This window comes from Bubalus kerabau, chromosome 4 (genome assembly GCF_029407905.1).
Source record: "Bubalus kerabau isolate K-KA32 ecotype Philippines breed swamp buffalo chromosome 4, PCC_UOA_SB_1v2, whole genome shotgun sequence".
NCBI classification, from domain to species: domain Eukaryota; kingdom Metazoa; phylum Chordata; class Mammalia; order Artiodactyla; family Bovidae; genus Bubalus; species Bubalus kerabau.
Genome location: NC_073627.1, coordinates 32,127,218 through 32,139,938, shown reverse-complemented (window position 1 = coordinate 32,139,938; position 12,721 = coordinate 32,127,218). Strand labels below are relative to the sequence as shown.

The 12,721-nt window shown below is 46.0% G+C and overlaps 1 protein-coding gene across 2 annotated transcripts in view; it reads left to right on the top strand.

The window, feature by feature from the left end:
• Positions 1 to 12,721, top strand: part of LOC129649245 (protoheme IX farnesyltransferase, mitochondrial) — a 110,473-nt gene that overhangs the window by 72,449 nt on the left and 25,303 nt on the right. For both annotated transcript variants that reach the window (XM_055576471.1, XM_055576473.1), the window contains exon 5: positions 9,933 to 10,003. In XM_055576471.1, the coding sequence (XP_055432446.1) occupies positions 9,933 to 10,003 (71 nt within the window). The remainder of the gene's footprint in view (positions 1 to 9,932; positions 10,004 to 12,721) is intronic.

Here is a 12,721-nt window from a genome sequence, read left to right as displayed (position 1 = left end):
AGTGTATTTAAAAAGAAACTGGAAAGAAAGGTGGTCATTAAAATCAAAACCTTTCCTTAATAAGTGTTTCATTAAGACATTATTGCTCTTAGAAAACTAGATTGCCACTTCCCACAGATAGTTGTGCAAACATAGAGAAGCATGTATATTCCCGATGTTCTAAGAATTGCCTCTGAGGCAGTGATACAGACAGAAAGTACATGGACATGTCATCAGTTACAGTGCTTTAAGTATTGGGATTTGATGGCCGATAAGTGGCTTCGCCATTCATCTAAGCTGCATAATCATACTAATAAATTCACAGACATTAGTCAACTACTGTAATTCATGGGCATTTTTAAATGTTTGTCCACTTTCTGGGATTACATTAGTATTTAACAGAAAGGTTAAACATATTTAAGTTCTCTATATGCTGTGTTTAATTAAGTTAAAACTTTTAAAAAGTTCTCATTGAAAAACTCAAAGTGAACCTCAGAACTCTATTCTACCTTTTCTTCCTAGAAACTCTGAGTAATCTGGAATTTTTATCCACATATCTTAGAAAAGGAAGCATGTATTCCTAGTCTGCTTTTAACAGGAGGGCTGAAGGTATTCTGTGTACAGATGGAAAGCTTTTCTTCTGTGCATCGACCACTGTGTTATTTCTGGGTCTTTCTGTAAGGTGGTCAGTGCACATGTTCTGCTCTCAGAAAATGAAAACCATGTTGTATCACTAGTTTTTGTTTAGCTCCTCAGGAAAGAAGTTATATATACTTCAACTTTTGAGGGTCCTGGGAAGTTACCCAATATCCCATCCTTGTGCATGACAGGTGTCTTGCCCTACCAAAAGTATTTTCAGCCGTTTCCTGTCTTTCAGCAAAGGAACCATAGGCCCAAGTCTGTGCTGAGATATATATTCTGAATATATCAGACACAGAATTGAGGCATGTCCAGTCATTAGACTAAAAGAAAAGCAGTGGGAATAGAGGAACAGAAAAGATTGTGAAAAGCTGTCTAAAGTGTTCCACTTAGTGACGACTTATACATATAACACCTGTGTTCCCTTCTTAAGGCTTTGAAAGTGCCCCATTATATTTTATGTGCTATTTTATTTTTTGATACAAGTATTTTATCTCTATTACTATTTTGATGGAATAGTCATTGTTTTTATTTGCCATTCCAGTTTTTTTTTTCTCTTTCACATAAGTTCCTAAAGAAGCACATTTTATAATACACCTGCTTTCAACAAAGACTTTCAAAAGCTTATTTAAAAATAACTTTAGCTAATTGGCAGGAGACTATTTGAGAATGATCTGGGAAAATGGGCAGCAGAGAAATTCTATTGAAGTTGAAACACAACTATAATTGTACCCCCATCATAGAATCTCAGTGACAGAAGGAAACAGGGTCATTCAAGAGAGTTTCAAGTCACTTTGCTTAAGATAATATAGTAAGTAAAGTAGTTGCTTACTCACAAACATCTCCCTTTGCACCCTCTAGGATCTGAAGTTCAAAAAATAAACCGTAGTCTTAGAAGAAATGTGTTAATCTTCTAACACTTTATTGAACATTTACAGAAAGCACATGTAACTATTTTTTTTAAGGTATGCATTCTCTGATAGGCAGAATGAATGAGACGTATTTTTCCCCATTCCCCTGGCCTCCTCCTCTCCGCACCCCCACCCGCCTTGGGTGTCTGAAGTAATGCAAGGATTAAACCAACAGGTGCCCGGGTGCTGGCGCGGGCTGGCTCCGGGCCACATCCAGTTGGTTGAGATTCTGTGTCACTCCAGGTTTCAGCGTATCGCCGTGTCCTCACTGGAGGAGAGATCACCCAGTTGAAATACATACTGCAACCCCTCCGGGATTAAGTGTATTTCCTTCACTTTATAGTTCAGAATTTTACAGTTTCTTTGTTTGGAGCGTCTCAGATGGCTTAATGATTTCTCTGGCTCCCACCCCCCAACCCCGCTGGGACCAGATGTTATTATGGCAGCATCTGAGCCTTTGCAGATTGGCCAGTTTTATTGCTCAACTTGTTATACCACCTTTTCTTGTCGAGTATCATCATTCTTCTGCTGTGAATTCCTCTATAGACAAAGGTGATCTTACTTATTTCTTGCCTTTTAAAATGTTCATCTTCTATGCTCTGGGTGGCATTTAAACTCTGTATAGTATTTTAGGGGACTATTTCAGAGGTCAGAATGTTGTCGTATTATCACCATTAATGGTTTCAGTGAACATGCCTGTTTTTTTAATAGTTGTGGAGGAATCCGCAGGAATTTATTAACTTGCTAGTCTTATGTCCTCTTAGATTAGGATGAAGTATCACTAGTTGAGGAAAGGTTTTTATTTTTTTTAATCTGTGAAATCTGAGTTCAAAGGTGGGCTTAAAGAAAATATTTGCGATTTAGTCTGTTCACATAAGTCTTCTTTAGTGGACATTCATGCATTTATTTGTTTATTGTTCTCCAAAACTGGCCATCAGAATTAACTACTTTAAAAATGGTTTCTGCAAAGATAGGATTATAGTCCTTGGCAGCTGTTAGAATAGAAATTTCTTGGAGCTTACTGGGAGATTTCTGGAGGGTTCATAACCTTGCCACGGACACCTCCTGCTACTAATCGTGCTGGCTAAGATGAGGGCCCCAGACTTCACATCGTCTTAGAGACCATTTCCTTTCGTTTCCAAATGCTCACCTTGTGCTCACATCAGCTGATGATGTCAGGAGATGTGCGGGGTTGGAGGAAATGAAGCACATTGAGATATGGATAGGAACAATGCAGCCAAAAGATGCAGACCGGATGTGCTGTAGGGAAAGGGCTGACACATGGAATAGGTGTTCTGGGAGGTGGGAGGGCATGGGGTCGCCAGCCCAGGTGGAGGGAAGGCGGAGGTTGCATGTGGGTTGAGAATGCATCCTGCCAAGTCGCTTCAGTCGTGTCCAATTCTATTCAGCCCTCTGGACTGCGGCCAGCGAGTCTCCTCTGTCCATGGGGAGGGTTGAGAGCGAACCAGACTAAAAACCAACTCTGTGGAGAGGAGCAGAGCCAGTGGGCTAGAGAGGTCAAAGGGGATGGCCCAGGAGTGAGTGGTACGAGCCCCTTTGACGCTGGTGACTATAAACTTGTAGTGAATCCTTATGGTCCTGTGGGTGGTTGCTGGGCAGAGCTCAACAGCTGAGGTCACACAGAACACCAGAATGAAGGGCAGACCCCTGCCCTACATCCTGCACTGATGACCGATGCAGCCTGGCAACAACGATGGGTCCCTGCAGAGAAACGTGGGAGACTGTGGAAGAACTGACAGCAAACCGAGGACCCAACAAGCAGTTCAGACCCTGAGAGCAGAGCCTGTCAGGGGAAGAGAAGAGAAGGCTGGGGGAGGTAAAGGGGCCGGAGCTTCTGTGAAGGGCTTTCCATGCCATGTGCGAGCGCTGGACTCCACTCCCTGGGCAGGAGGGAGCCATGGAGAGTTTTGTGCTGGGAGCTAGAATAATCAGGTCTGTACCTGAAAAGATGGTGCTGACTATTGTGTTTGAAATTGATGGGGGTGGGGGGAGTGGTCAATACTGCAGACAGGAAGTGTTGGGAGGTGTTGTAATCTAGGCCAAATGATAAAATAGTTGCCTGAATGAAAGAAGTGGCACAGAGGATGGGGAAATGGGTGTCCCTGGAAATATTTAGGATCCACTTTTCACCCTGTGGTTCTTTCTGGGGGGAACAAGGTTCACCTTGTTGGCTAAGGCTTCACTATGGGCTTTATACTGGATACATTTAGTAATTCTTTATTGGTTAATCCAAAAAGAGTCTGTTCAAGTTTTGTATTTGTCTCATGTAGGTAAAAATTTTTATTAATTTTTCCCCCTAAGTAGAAAATACATGGTCTTTATAGACAGTTGTAAGATACAAAAAGAGTAGTCACCTCTCCATCTTCTCTGCTGCTGCTGCTAAGTCGCTTCAGTCGTGTCTGACTCTGTGTGACCCCATAGATGGCAGCCCACCAGGCTCCCCTGTCCCTGGGATTCTCCAGGCAAGAGTACTGGAGTGGGTTGCCCTTTCCTTCTCCAATGCATGAAAGTGAAAAGTGAAAGTGAAGTTGCTCAGTCGTGTCCAACTCTTAGCGACCCTATGGACTGCAGCCTACCAGGCTCCTCCGTCCGTGGGATTCTCCAGGCAAGAGTACTGGAGTGGGGTGCCATTGCCTTCTCCAATCCATCCTCTCTACCCAGTTGTAAATATTTCCGTATACTTTCCTTCCATCTTTTTTCAGAAAGCAGTGTTATAAATTGAGAGCCCTCTGGTAGGAGAAAGGGTTCACCATTTCTGAAGCTCCTCAAAACCAGTGTGACTTTTTGAGTTTTCTTTTAGATGTGGTCGTTTAGGGCTCTAATAAGTGTCATGTGACCTTTTGGGGGTGAAGCCTTAACACACAGCTTAATGATGGCTTGAGTAGCAGATTTGGAGGCGAACTTTGCCCCAGTCACCATGTGTGAACACACACTCCTTATTTCAGACACCGCATGGGGAAGAACCAATGGCAACAGTGAGCCCCACTTAGTTTCTTGATTCTTGGTGTGGCAGTGGGACACTGGTACCAACCGGCGAGCCAGGCTGAGTGCATATCCTAACTGCCTTGTGAGCTGCGAGCAGCAGTATGTGAGACCCTGCTGGATAAGATGCCCCTCTGAGGACTTTAACTTATTTATTTAACATCCCTTTTAACTTGGTCTGAGACATTATCTTGGACCTGGGAGGCTCTGGGCCGTCTTGGAATGACAAACACTTGTTGACAGCTTTGAGAAGATGGATGGAAAAACAAACTCCGACAAGGTTCATGCATTTGTTTTTCCTTTGAGTCTTTAGAAGAATGTCACGTCACTCCCGTTATTTAGCATAGAGAAAGAAAAAAGCTGCACCTTGTTATCAAAGTCAATATTTCCTGAGCCCGACTTAAGGACAGCTCTAAAATATGTCTACTTTTTGCATAACGTATAATTAATCAGAGTGGGAATAGGAAATTCATCACATGGGCCGAGTTCTATTTCTCCCAACTTTTGGTGCCTATTTCATTTTAGCTCACAAAAATTCAGTAGTATCTTACGTATGTAATTATCTGTTAGGAGGGCTAATAGGTATGTTTTATATCAGAGCAACATCTCTTTGGAGTAATAACAATTATCTTCTAATGTAAAAAGCATGGTATAATAGAAAAGTGAGGATCTCATGTTTATTGTTGTTGTTTAATTGCTCAGTCGTGTCCAGCTCTTTGCAACTTCACAGACAATAGCTGGCCAGCCAGGCTCTGTCCATAGGATTTCCCAAGCAAGATTACTGGAGCTGGTTGCCATCTCCTTCTCCAGGGGATCTTCCCGACCCAGAGATCAAACCCGCATCTCCTGCACTGCAGGCAGATTCTTTACCACTGAGCTAATCAGGGAAGCCCATGTTAGAAATCTAATAAATATTTATCTATTGGTATAATAGTGGCTTGTATCTACATGTGGCTATGAGGAGGAAAAAATGATCCATTTACCAGCCTATTAAATAAACAGATAGAACTATTGATTCCCAAACTGATTCTGAGACAAGATTAATATAAATTATTTATTACGTTTCTATTGATTAATGCTTCTCATCTTAAACTAGGACGAAAGTGGGCAAGTTATTTTATAGGTATGATGTGTGAAAGGAAATGATTTGGGCCCGTTAGCTTTGCAGTGAGTTAGAGGTAATTTCACTGCATCTGTCTGTCTACCGTCCTCCTGTTTTCTTCCGGGGATAGCATTTGTCTTGGAGGAGGCAATCCTCATCGTTTGAGTGGGGTACTGTGTCTTTGTGTGTCTCCACCTCTCCCTGCCTGTGGTCGCATCACCCCCTCGTCCCTGGAATTCATGGCCATGGTGGTTCTGGACTTCTGTTTTGGAGCTGTCAGGAAATAAGCTTTTCTGCTGGGGTCAACTAGGAGCTTGAGCGTCTAGGGTTGCCAGGGCCGTTTTGCTTCCTGGAAGACCTCTGCATGCGGGAGCACCCAGAAGAGACTCGAGAGATGGAAAGAGCCAGAATCATGGCAGTACATGTGGCGCCAGACTCAGAAATTCCTAAAGCAGGCACAGCCCCGTTATAGGACATAAAGGCCCATTTTCCTCTGAGCTGGTTTCAGTTGTGTTTCTGCCACTTGCAACCCCAAGAGTCTGCCTCGTAGAACAGCTCCTGGGATAGTGGAGGGCAGGATATGGGGAGGAGCATCGGAGAGCTGGGAAAGTGGATGGTGGGGTCAGGACCCTGAGTAAGAGGGGAGATTTTCAATGAAAGGAGTTCCAAAAGGTTGATGGGTTTTTATAAGGGAAAGAGACTAGGACAAAAACTTATTTTGGAAATGAACATAAGTGGAAAAGAAGTTGTTTGCTGAGGGAAAAGCACATATCATTCCCTCCTGGACAATGCAACTGCTCTCATGTTTGACGTTCTTACAGTCTTCCTCTGTTGGGACGTTGAAATTAAAGGGATAGACCCATATTGGGTTGGCTTAAGCTGGAGATCCCCTGGAGGAGGGCAAGGCAACCCACTCCAGTATTCTTGCCTGGAGAATCAGTCCATAGGGTCACAAAGAGTTGGACACGACTGAGTGACTTAGCATGCATGCACGCAAGGCTAGAAAAGGTGGAGATGGAGCCTTGGAGGTAATGGATCCAAGGCGTCAGTGTGGGACCTCTCCTCCATTTCCATTTATCCTGCTCTGTGGCTACAGGCAGCCCAGGAGCAGGGAGGGCATACTTTTCTGGGCTTTTGGTTTGTTAAATCCCCAAGCAGAGACTGTTTGAATCAGATACCCCCTCAGTAAACCAGCTACTATGTCCAGGTGTGGGGTAAAGCACGGGGTGGCATGGCCATTTGAGACCTAATGACTGGAGCCTTCAGAGGAGGGGCCTGGGCTGAGCGGTTGTCCACGTGCATTCCCGAAAGCAGCGAACCACTGCGGGCATTATTCAAAGCAGGGAGGATGCATGAAAAAGTCGGCGAACAGTATGTTCTAACGGCTGGTAAGACTGCATTGGTATTTTAGTTTCAACATCAGTTGTAGGAGTTTTACTTCTTTGGCTCCAAGTAGTTGGAGCCAACTTAAACGATAATAACATTATGAAAGGATGATAAAGCACAGGGGGAGAAATGTGAGTAGATGAAACCAGCTCTATGTTCTAAAGTGCTTAAATGTCTCACCTGAAGATACACTGCTTTATGTTCTGGGAACATGGCTTCGATAGCCAGACCAAAGCCGTGACCCTAACTGAAAAGCATTACAGAAAACGCATGAGAAGCAGCATAACGAGCTCTGATCCCATGGTGCTGGGAGGACTTGTCGATCCCTCCCTGAAAGGACCCGAAGGTCTTGGTTAGCTGCTATTTGTACCCAGATGTTGCTTGTCCTGATGCATTTCGGCATCCGTGAGAGACAGAAGCTGATGCAAGTTGTGGCACCCTGAGGTTCAGTCGCTGCGTCCCAGACCTCGGTTCCCATCTCTGGATGGCAGACTTGCCAGGAACATAGAAACAATAACATCTCTTTTTCATCCAGATGAAATTTTTCAGTAGAATTCCTGAACTGAGTGTGTGTGTGGGTGCGTGCGCACAGATACTCGAGAACTGCCAAGAAAGTTATTTACACAAGAGTTTCTGGGTTATATTGGATAACACCTTACCCACATTTAAATAACATGATTTGTAATTGGAATCCTCATTAGTCCTGTGAAGTCAAATTAATAGGTCATGAAGGAAAGATTATTAGAAATACTTACAGAATGTGTTTGAATACTGAGGGAGGGAGGGAAGGTGAGCAGACGGGATATGTGTAACTTGAACTCCTTCAGTAGGGAATATAGACTCTCACAGGCAAAGAATTTTTTAACACTTGTAAATCATTTCAAAGTGTAACTCACTCTACAAATAGATTTATCTTCAGGGATGGTTTATTTACTCTGTCATTTATTGAGCGCCTATTTGTATAGCTCTCTTTGACATTAAGGATGATAAATTCGCAAGTCTTAGGAAGCCTGTCATTGAGATCATAGATAAGGTGGACATATCGAACAGTTGTGTTGTGTTGTCATTTAGTTGCTCAGTTGTGTCCGACTCTTTGCAACCCCATGGGCTGTAGCCCGCCAGGCTCCTCTGTCCGTGGGATTCCCCCGGCAAGAATACTGGAATGGGTAGCCATTCCCTTCTCCAAGGGCATCTTCCCAACCCAGGGATCAAACCCACAACTCCTGCACGGCAGGTAGATTCTTTGCTAGTGAGCCGCCATTAACTACTTTTGTAAACAGTGGCCCTGTTGAAAGTAGTAGAGAAGAGGTCTGTATCAGTTAAGGTTTGATCAGGATGCGGTACTGTGAGCGATACGAGGGTCTACCATAGGGGTTAGGCCTGGTGCAGATCCTGGTAAGGATGCTGTGGGCTGGCGCAACCCTGGGTGGGATGCTTGTATCTGGTGCTGGGCCTGGGGAAGGCAGAAGAGAGCAAACAGGAGTGACCCAGAATCCGCGGAGGATCCCAGATGTAGGAGAGCGGACTGGACCACGGTGCCCGTTTCCCGCTGCTTTGATGGTGCGGGTGGCCATGGAGCAGCACGCAGACGTGGCCCAAGGTCACGAGACATGGACGAGCTCGGGCGTGGGCTGCAGCCCAGGGAGGTCCAGCAGGAGCCGGGGCAGCTGCGGGCCCAGTGTCCCTCAGGGCCAGCAGTGCAAGCCGACAGGTCCCAGCTGCTGTGTAGCCACAGTCGTGCCTGACCTCACGCCAGTTTTGCAGGTGTAAACATGGCTGCTCCTGCATTCCCACCTTCCAGGTGCTTCTGCAGGTGCTCCAGACTAGAGCTGGGAGGAGGGGGCATCTGGGCAGCCTCATTCCCCGTGAGCTGAATGGACATGGCACTGACCCCTCAGGGCTCGCCCTGGTCAGCCTGGTGCTCGACATACCCTTCAGTCATACTTCCAGATAAGGTGATGGCAAAATAATTGTATTAATAAGCAGGATTAAATTCTCCCCCTTACAACCAACAAGTCACTGATAGACTCCTTGAAAAAGGAGGCAAAGCCCCTTTATTCATCTCTAGGGCATGTTCATTTCTCTTCCAGCTGAGTCGCAGTGTCCCTTGCTTCTCTGTTGCTATAATCCTGTAGCACAAGAGTAAAGACTATTAACATATATTCAGTGGTTGGAAATGGGGGGCTTCCCTGGTGGCTCAGTGGTAAAGAATCCACGGAGACACAGGTTCGATCCCTGGGTCGGGAAGATCCCCTGGGGAAAGGAATGGCAACCCACTCCAGTATTAATAGGCAAAACTGAGAAACAACCCCAGTATTCAGCACATGAATGGATGTACAGCTGAGTCATGGTCTCCCTCTATCCTTTGTAACTTCGATACTGAAACGTGAGAGTAAATGCTGTTAACATTTATTCAGTGGTAGGAGAATGGGAGACGATTAAATGCTTGTGTACAGCCCCATCTGACTTCTTATTAATATTTCCTTCAGACCTGGCCTTTGACTCCAGCAGCCCATTTTCCGAGGTCAGCTGATTCTTGGTTGATTCACAGTCTTCAGGATGCGTGAAAGGTTCTGAAATCATGTATGGCACTAATGCTGTAAACCTGAAACAGTGGCTTTGAAGAACGCTGCTGCTGCTAAGTCACTTCAGTCATGTCTGACTCTGTGACCCCATAGACAGTAGCCTGCGAGGCTCCCCCGTCCCTGGGATTCTAATACATCCATGTACTTAACCCGTGGTTTTCAAAGTATTACGTGTTCTGGACAGAGAACTTTTCTCTCAAGAGTACCAAGAGTATTCACAGTATCAAAATTAAAATGAAATTTGCTGTGGAAAAAACTGTAGAACTAAAGCAGAAAGAAAATAACTATTTCATGCTGTATTTAATTGTTTTTTCAATCTTTTTGCAGTTTTTTGAGGTTCCATTTGATTCAAACATGAACAGGACAAAGAACAGACCTCTGGTTCGTGGACAGATCAGGTAAAATCATGAATGTCTGTCTCTTCCATGTTACAAAACATTCCATTGCGCATCCGTTCCAAATCATTTCCCTGTATTTTTTAAAAGTATTTGTGTATTTATTTGGCTGCATCAGGTCTTGATTGTGTCCTGCAGAATCTTTCCTTGCAGTGGTCTGACTCTCTCACAGTGGCATGTGGGCTTAGTGGCTGCATAGCGTGTGGGACCTTAGGTCCCGGACCAGGGATGGAACCCTGGTCCCCTGCATTGCAAGGCAGATTCTTCACCACTGGACCACCAGGGAAGTCCCCTTTTTCCTGTATTTTGCCTTGAGTAGTAAAGTGAGAAGAATACCGCCGTGCCCCACCCCCGCCCCTGGCCTCAGGAGCACAGCCAAAGTCCACGCCTGTGTCATCAGCGTGAAGACAGAAGGGCGTCCACCACCTGGACGTAGAACCCTCTTGGCTCTCCACCTCTTACCTCTGCAGAGCTGTCTTGGAGGCAGATACTCTGAGGGCCCAACCCTGTAAACACAGACTTTTTTCTTTTGTTCCCTCTTAATTTAATTCAGCCATCCTCAAACTTCAGTGGACCTAGTCATTGTTTCCCAGAACTGTACACACATAAGCCCGTGTGTCCTTTATGGTGACTTCAGGGGATCATGAAGGATGACTCTGAGTGGAGTCTACTTCTGCCGTAGGGCTGATCTACATGGGCTGAGTGGACTGCACCTCGCAGCGTCTTAAGAAAGTCCTCCTGGGGCTTCGTTTGCCAGACTTTGTGCTCACGCCTTGCTTTTTACTGAGCTACTGTTTGTCTCTGATGCTTCAGATATTGGAAAAACTGACCCTGAATACATACTTGATAAACAAGACATATTGAGATAACTGGCTAGTTTTGAAGTAGTTACACACCCTTTACATCTTAGGCCACAAAAACTTTCTCTAACATTTTTGAGAATCAAAGGGAAAAAAATCTTTACAGCTAAAATGCCATTTCATGGCCATAAACATCCATGACATTGCATTATTCTTTGCTTCGTTTTCCCAAGGAGAATACAGAGGACAGCACTTTTAACTATCTGTCGGTTACCTACATAAAATGCCAATTCTGCGTGTCTAAAATTTTTAAGGTTAAAAAAAAAAAAGTGTTAACTATTTGGGAAAAGACTGCTTCTTACGTCTTTAGCAGAAAGAAGAAGTGTTTTTATATTAAGATGACGTGTGTGAATCCCTCCTCACTCTCGCAGGGCCGGTTGTGAGTTTCTCTGGTGGTCTCGTCGGAGAGCAGTAATCGCAGGTGACTGGTTCAGTTTCCTGTGGAAACACTTGACCCCGAGGCCCTCTGCTTTTTACTCTGGCTCCTGGCCTCTGTGGCAGAATTATCTATCTGAGTCTTTAATGGCTCGGGGGCCACCTGATGAACTTGAGTACCGTGTCCTCCACATCACTGAAGAAGCATTCCTGAGGCCCGAGGCTGGACCGGAGTCTCGGTGCATTTGGTAGAGAGCTTGGCGTCTGCGTCTGAGGACATCTGGAGAGAGGAGCTCCGGGGTCAGGACGGCACTCATACCCCCAGGATCAGCTCCTCCCCGCAGACTTGACCTCTGTTAACTGGGGGCCACACCCCTGCATCTGTGCCCCTGAGGCTGAGCGTCAGCATGGCCAAGGCTGTGCCCAGGGGACCAGGGCTCTGGAGCCTGGATGACGCCAGGGGAAGGGAGGCAATGTCGGGGGAGCGGGCAAAATCAAGACGGAGTTTGACGCCCCGAGCTGCCCGTTCTTCTGTTGTTTTACACCCTCACGAGTATCGTCCTTCCTTCTTGTCACTTACCTGTCACGCACACGTCCAGTGTCCCTGAACACCTTCCGTGTGATGAAGCTCTGAGTTTTGCTTGCAGCACTGATCCTAACTGGATAAAGAAGACTCTGTGGTTTTTAAGTGGCAGAGGGGAGGGGTCAGAGGATGAGGAGTGGTCCAGAGTGAATGTCCTCAGAAACTCCTCCTCAGATAGCCCTTGTTTCTTCCGGGAGGATGGGACCAGGTGTCGTCCACCACAGGTTATCGCCACCAGAATCTGACACCTGTTTTTGGCAGCTGGGGACCCTGCCTTCTGATCCCCAAGCTCAGGGCCAGGAGAGCAGCTTGCAGAGTGCGGGTCCTCGGCTCAGCCTCCCTGGGCCTCCAAGCGCTTCTGCCAGCCCCCTACCACTCCACTGGGTCCTTCCCCTCTGATTTCAAATCTGGATGAGCAGTCCTTCTGTCACGGAGAGGAGCCTGTTCAGTCAGCTGCTCCATCTGGTTTTTCTTTCTTCTCCTCTTTTTACCACCAGTCTTCTAGAAGGCGTGGTCCCCTCATCCCTTCCACCCCCATGTCCAGGCTACTGTTTGCTTCCACCTCATTCCTCTGCATGTTGGGTCTTCAAGCCCCAAGCATGTGTGCTAAGTCACTTCAGTTGTGTCCGACTCTGTGCAACCCTATAGACATAGCCCACCAGGCTCCTCTGTCCATGGGATTCTCCCGGCAAGAATACTGGAGTGGGTTGCCATGCCCTCCTCCAGGGGATCTTTCTGAACCAGGGATCGAACCCTCGTCTTTTATGTCTCCTGCATTGGCAGGCTTCCTTACCACTAGCACCCCACTCCAGTACTTTTGCCTAGAAAATCCCATGGACAGAGGAGCCTGGTAGGCTGCAGTCCATGGGGTCGCTAATAGTCGGACACGACTGAGCAACTTCA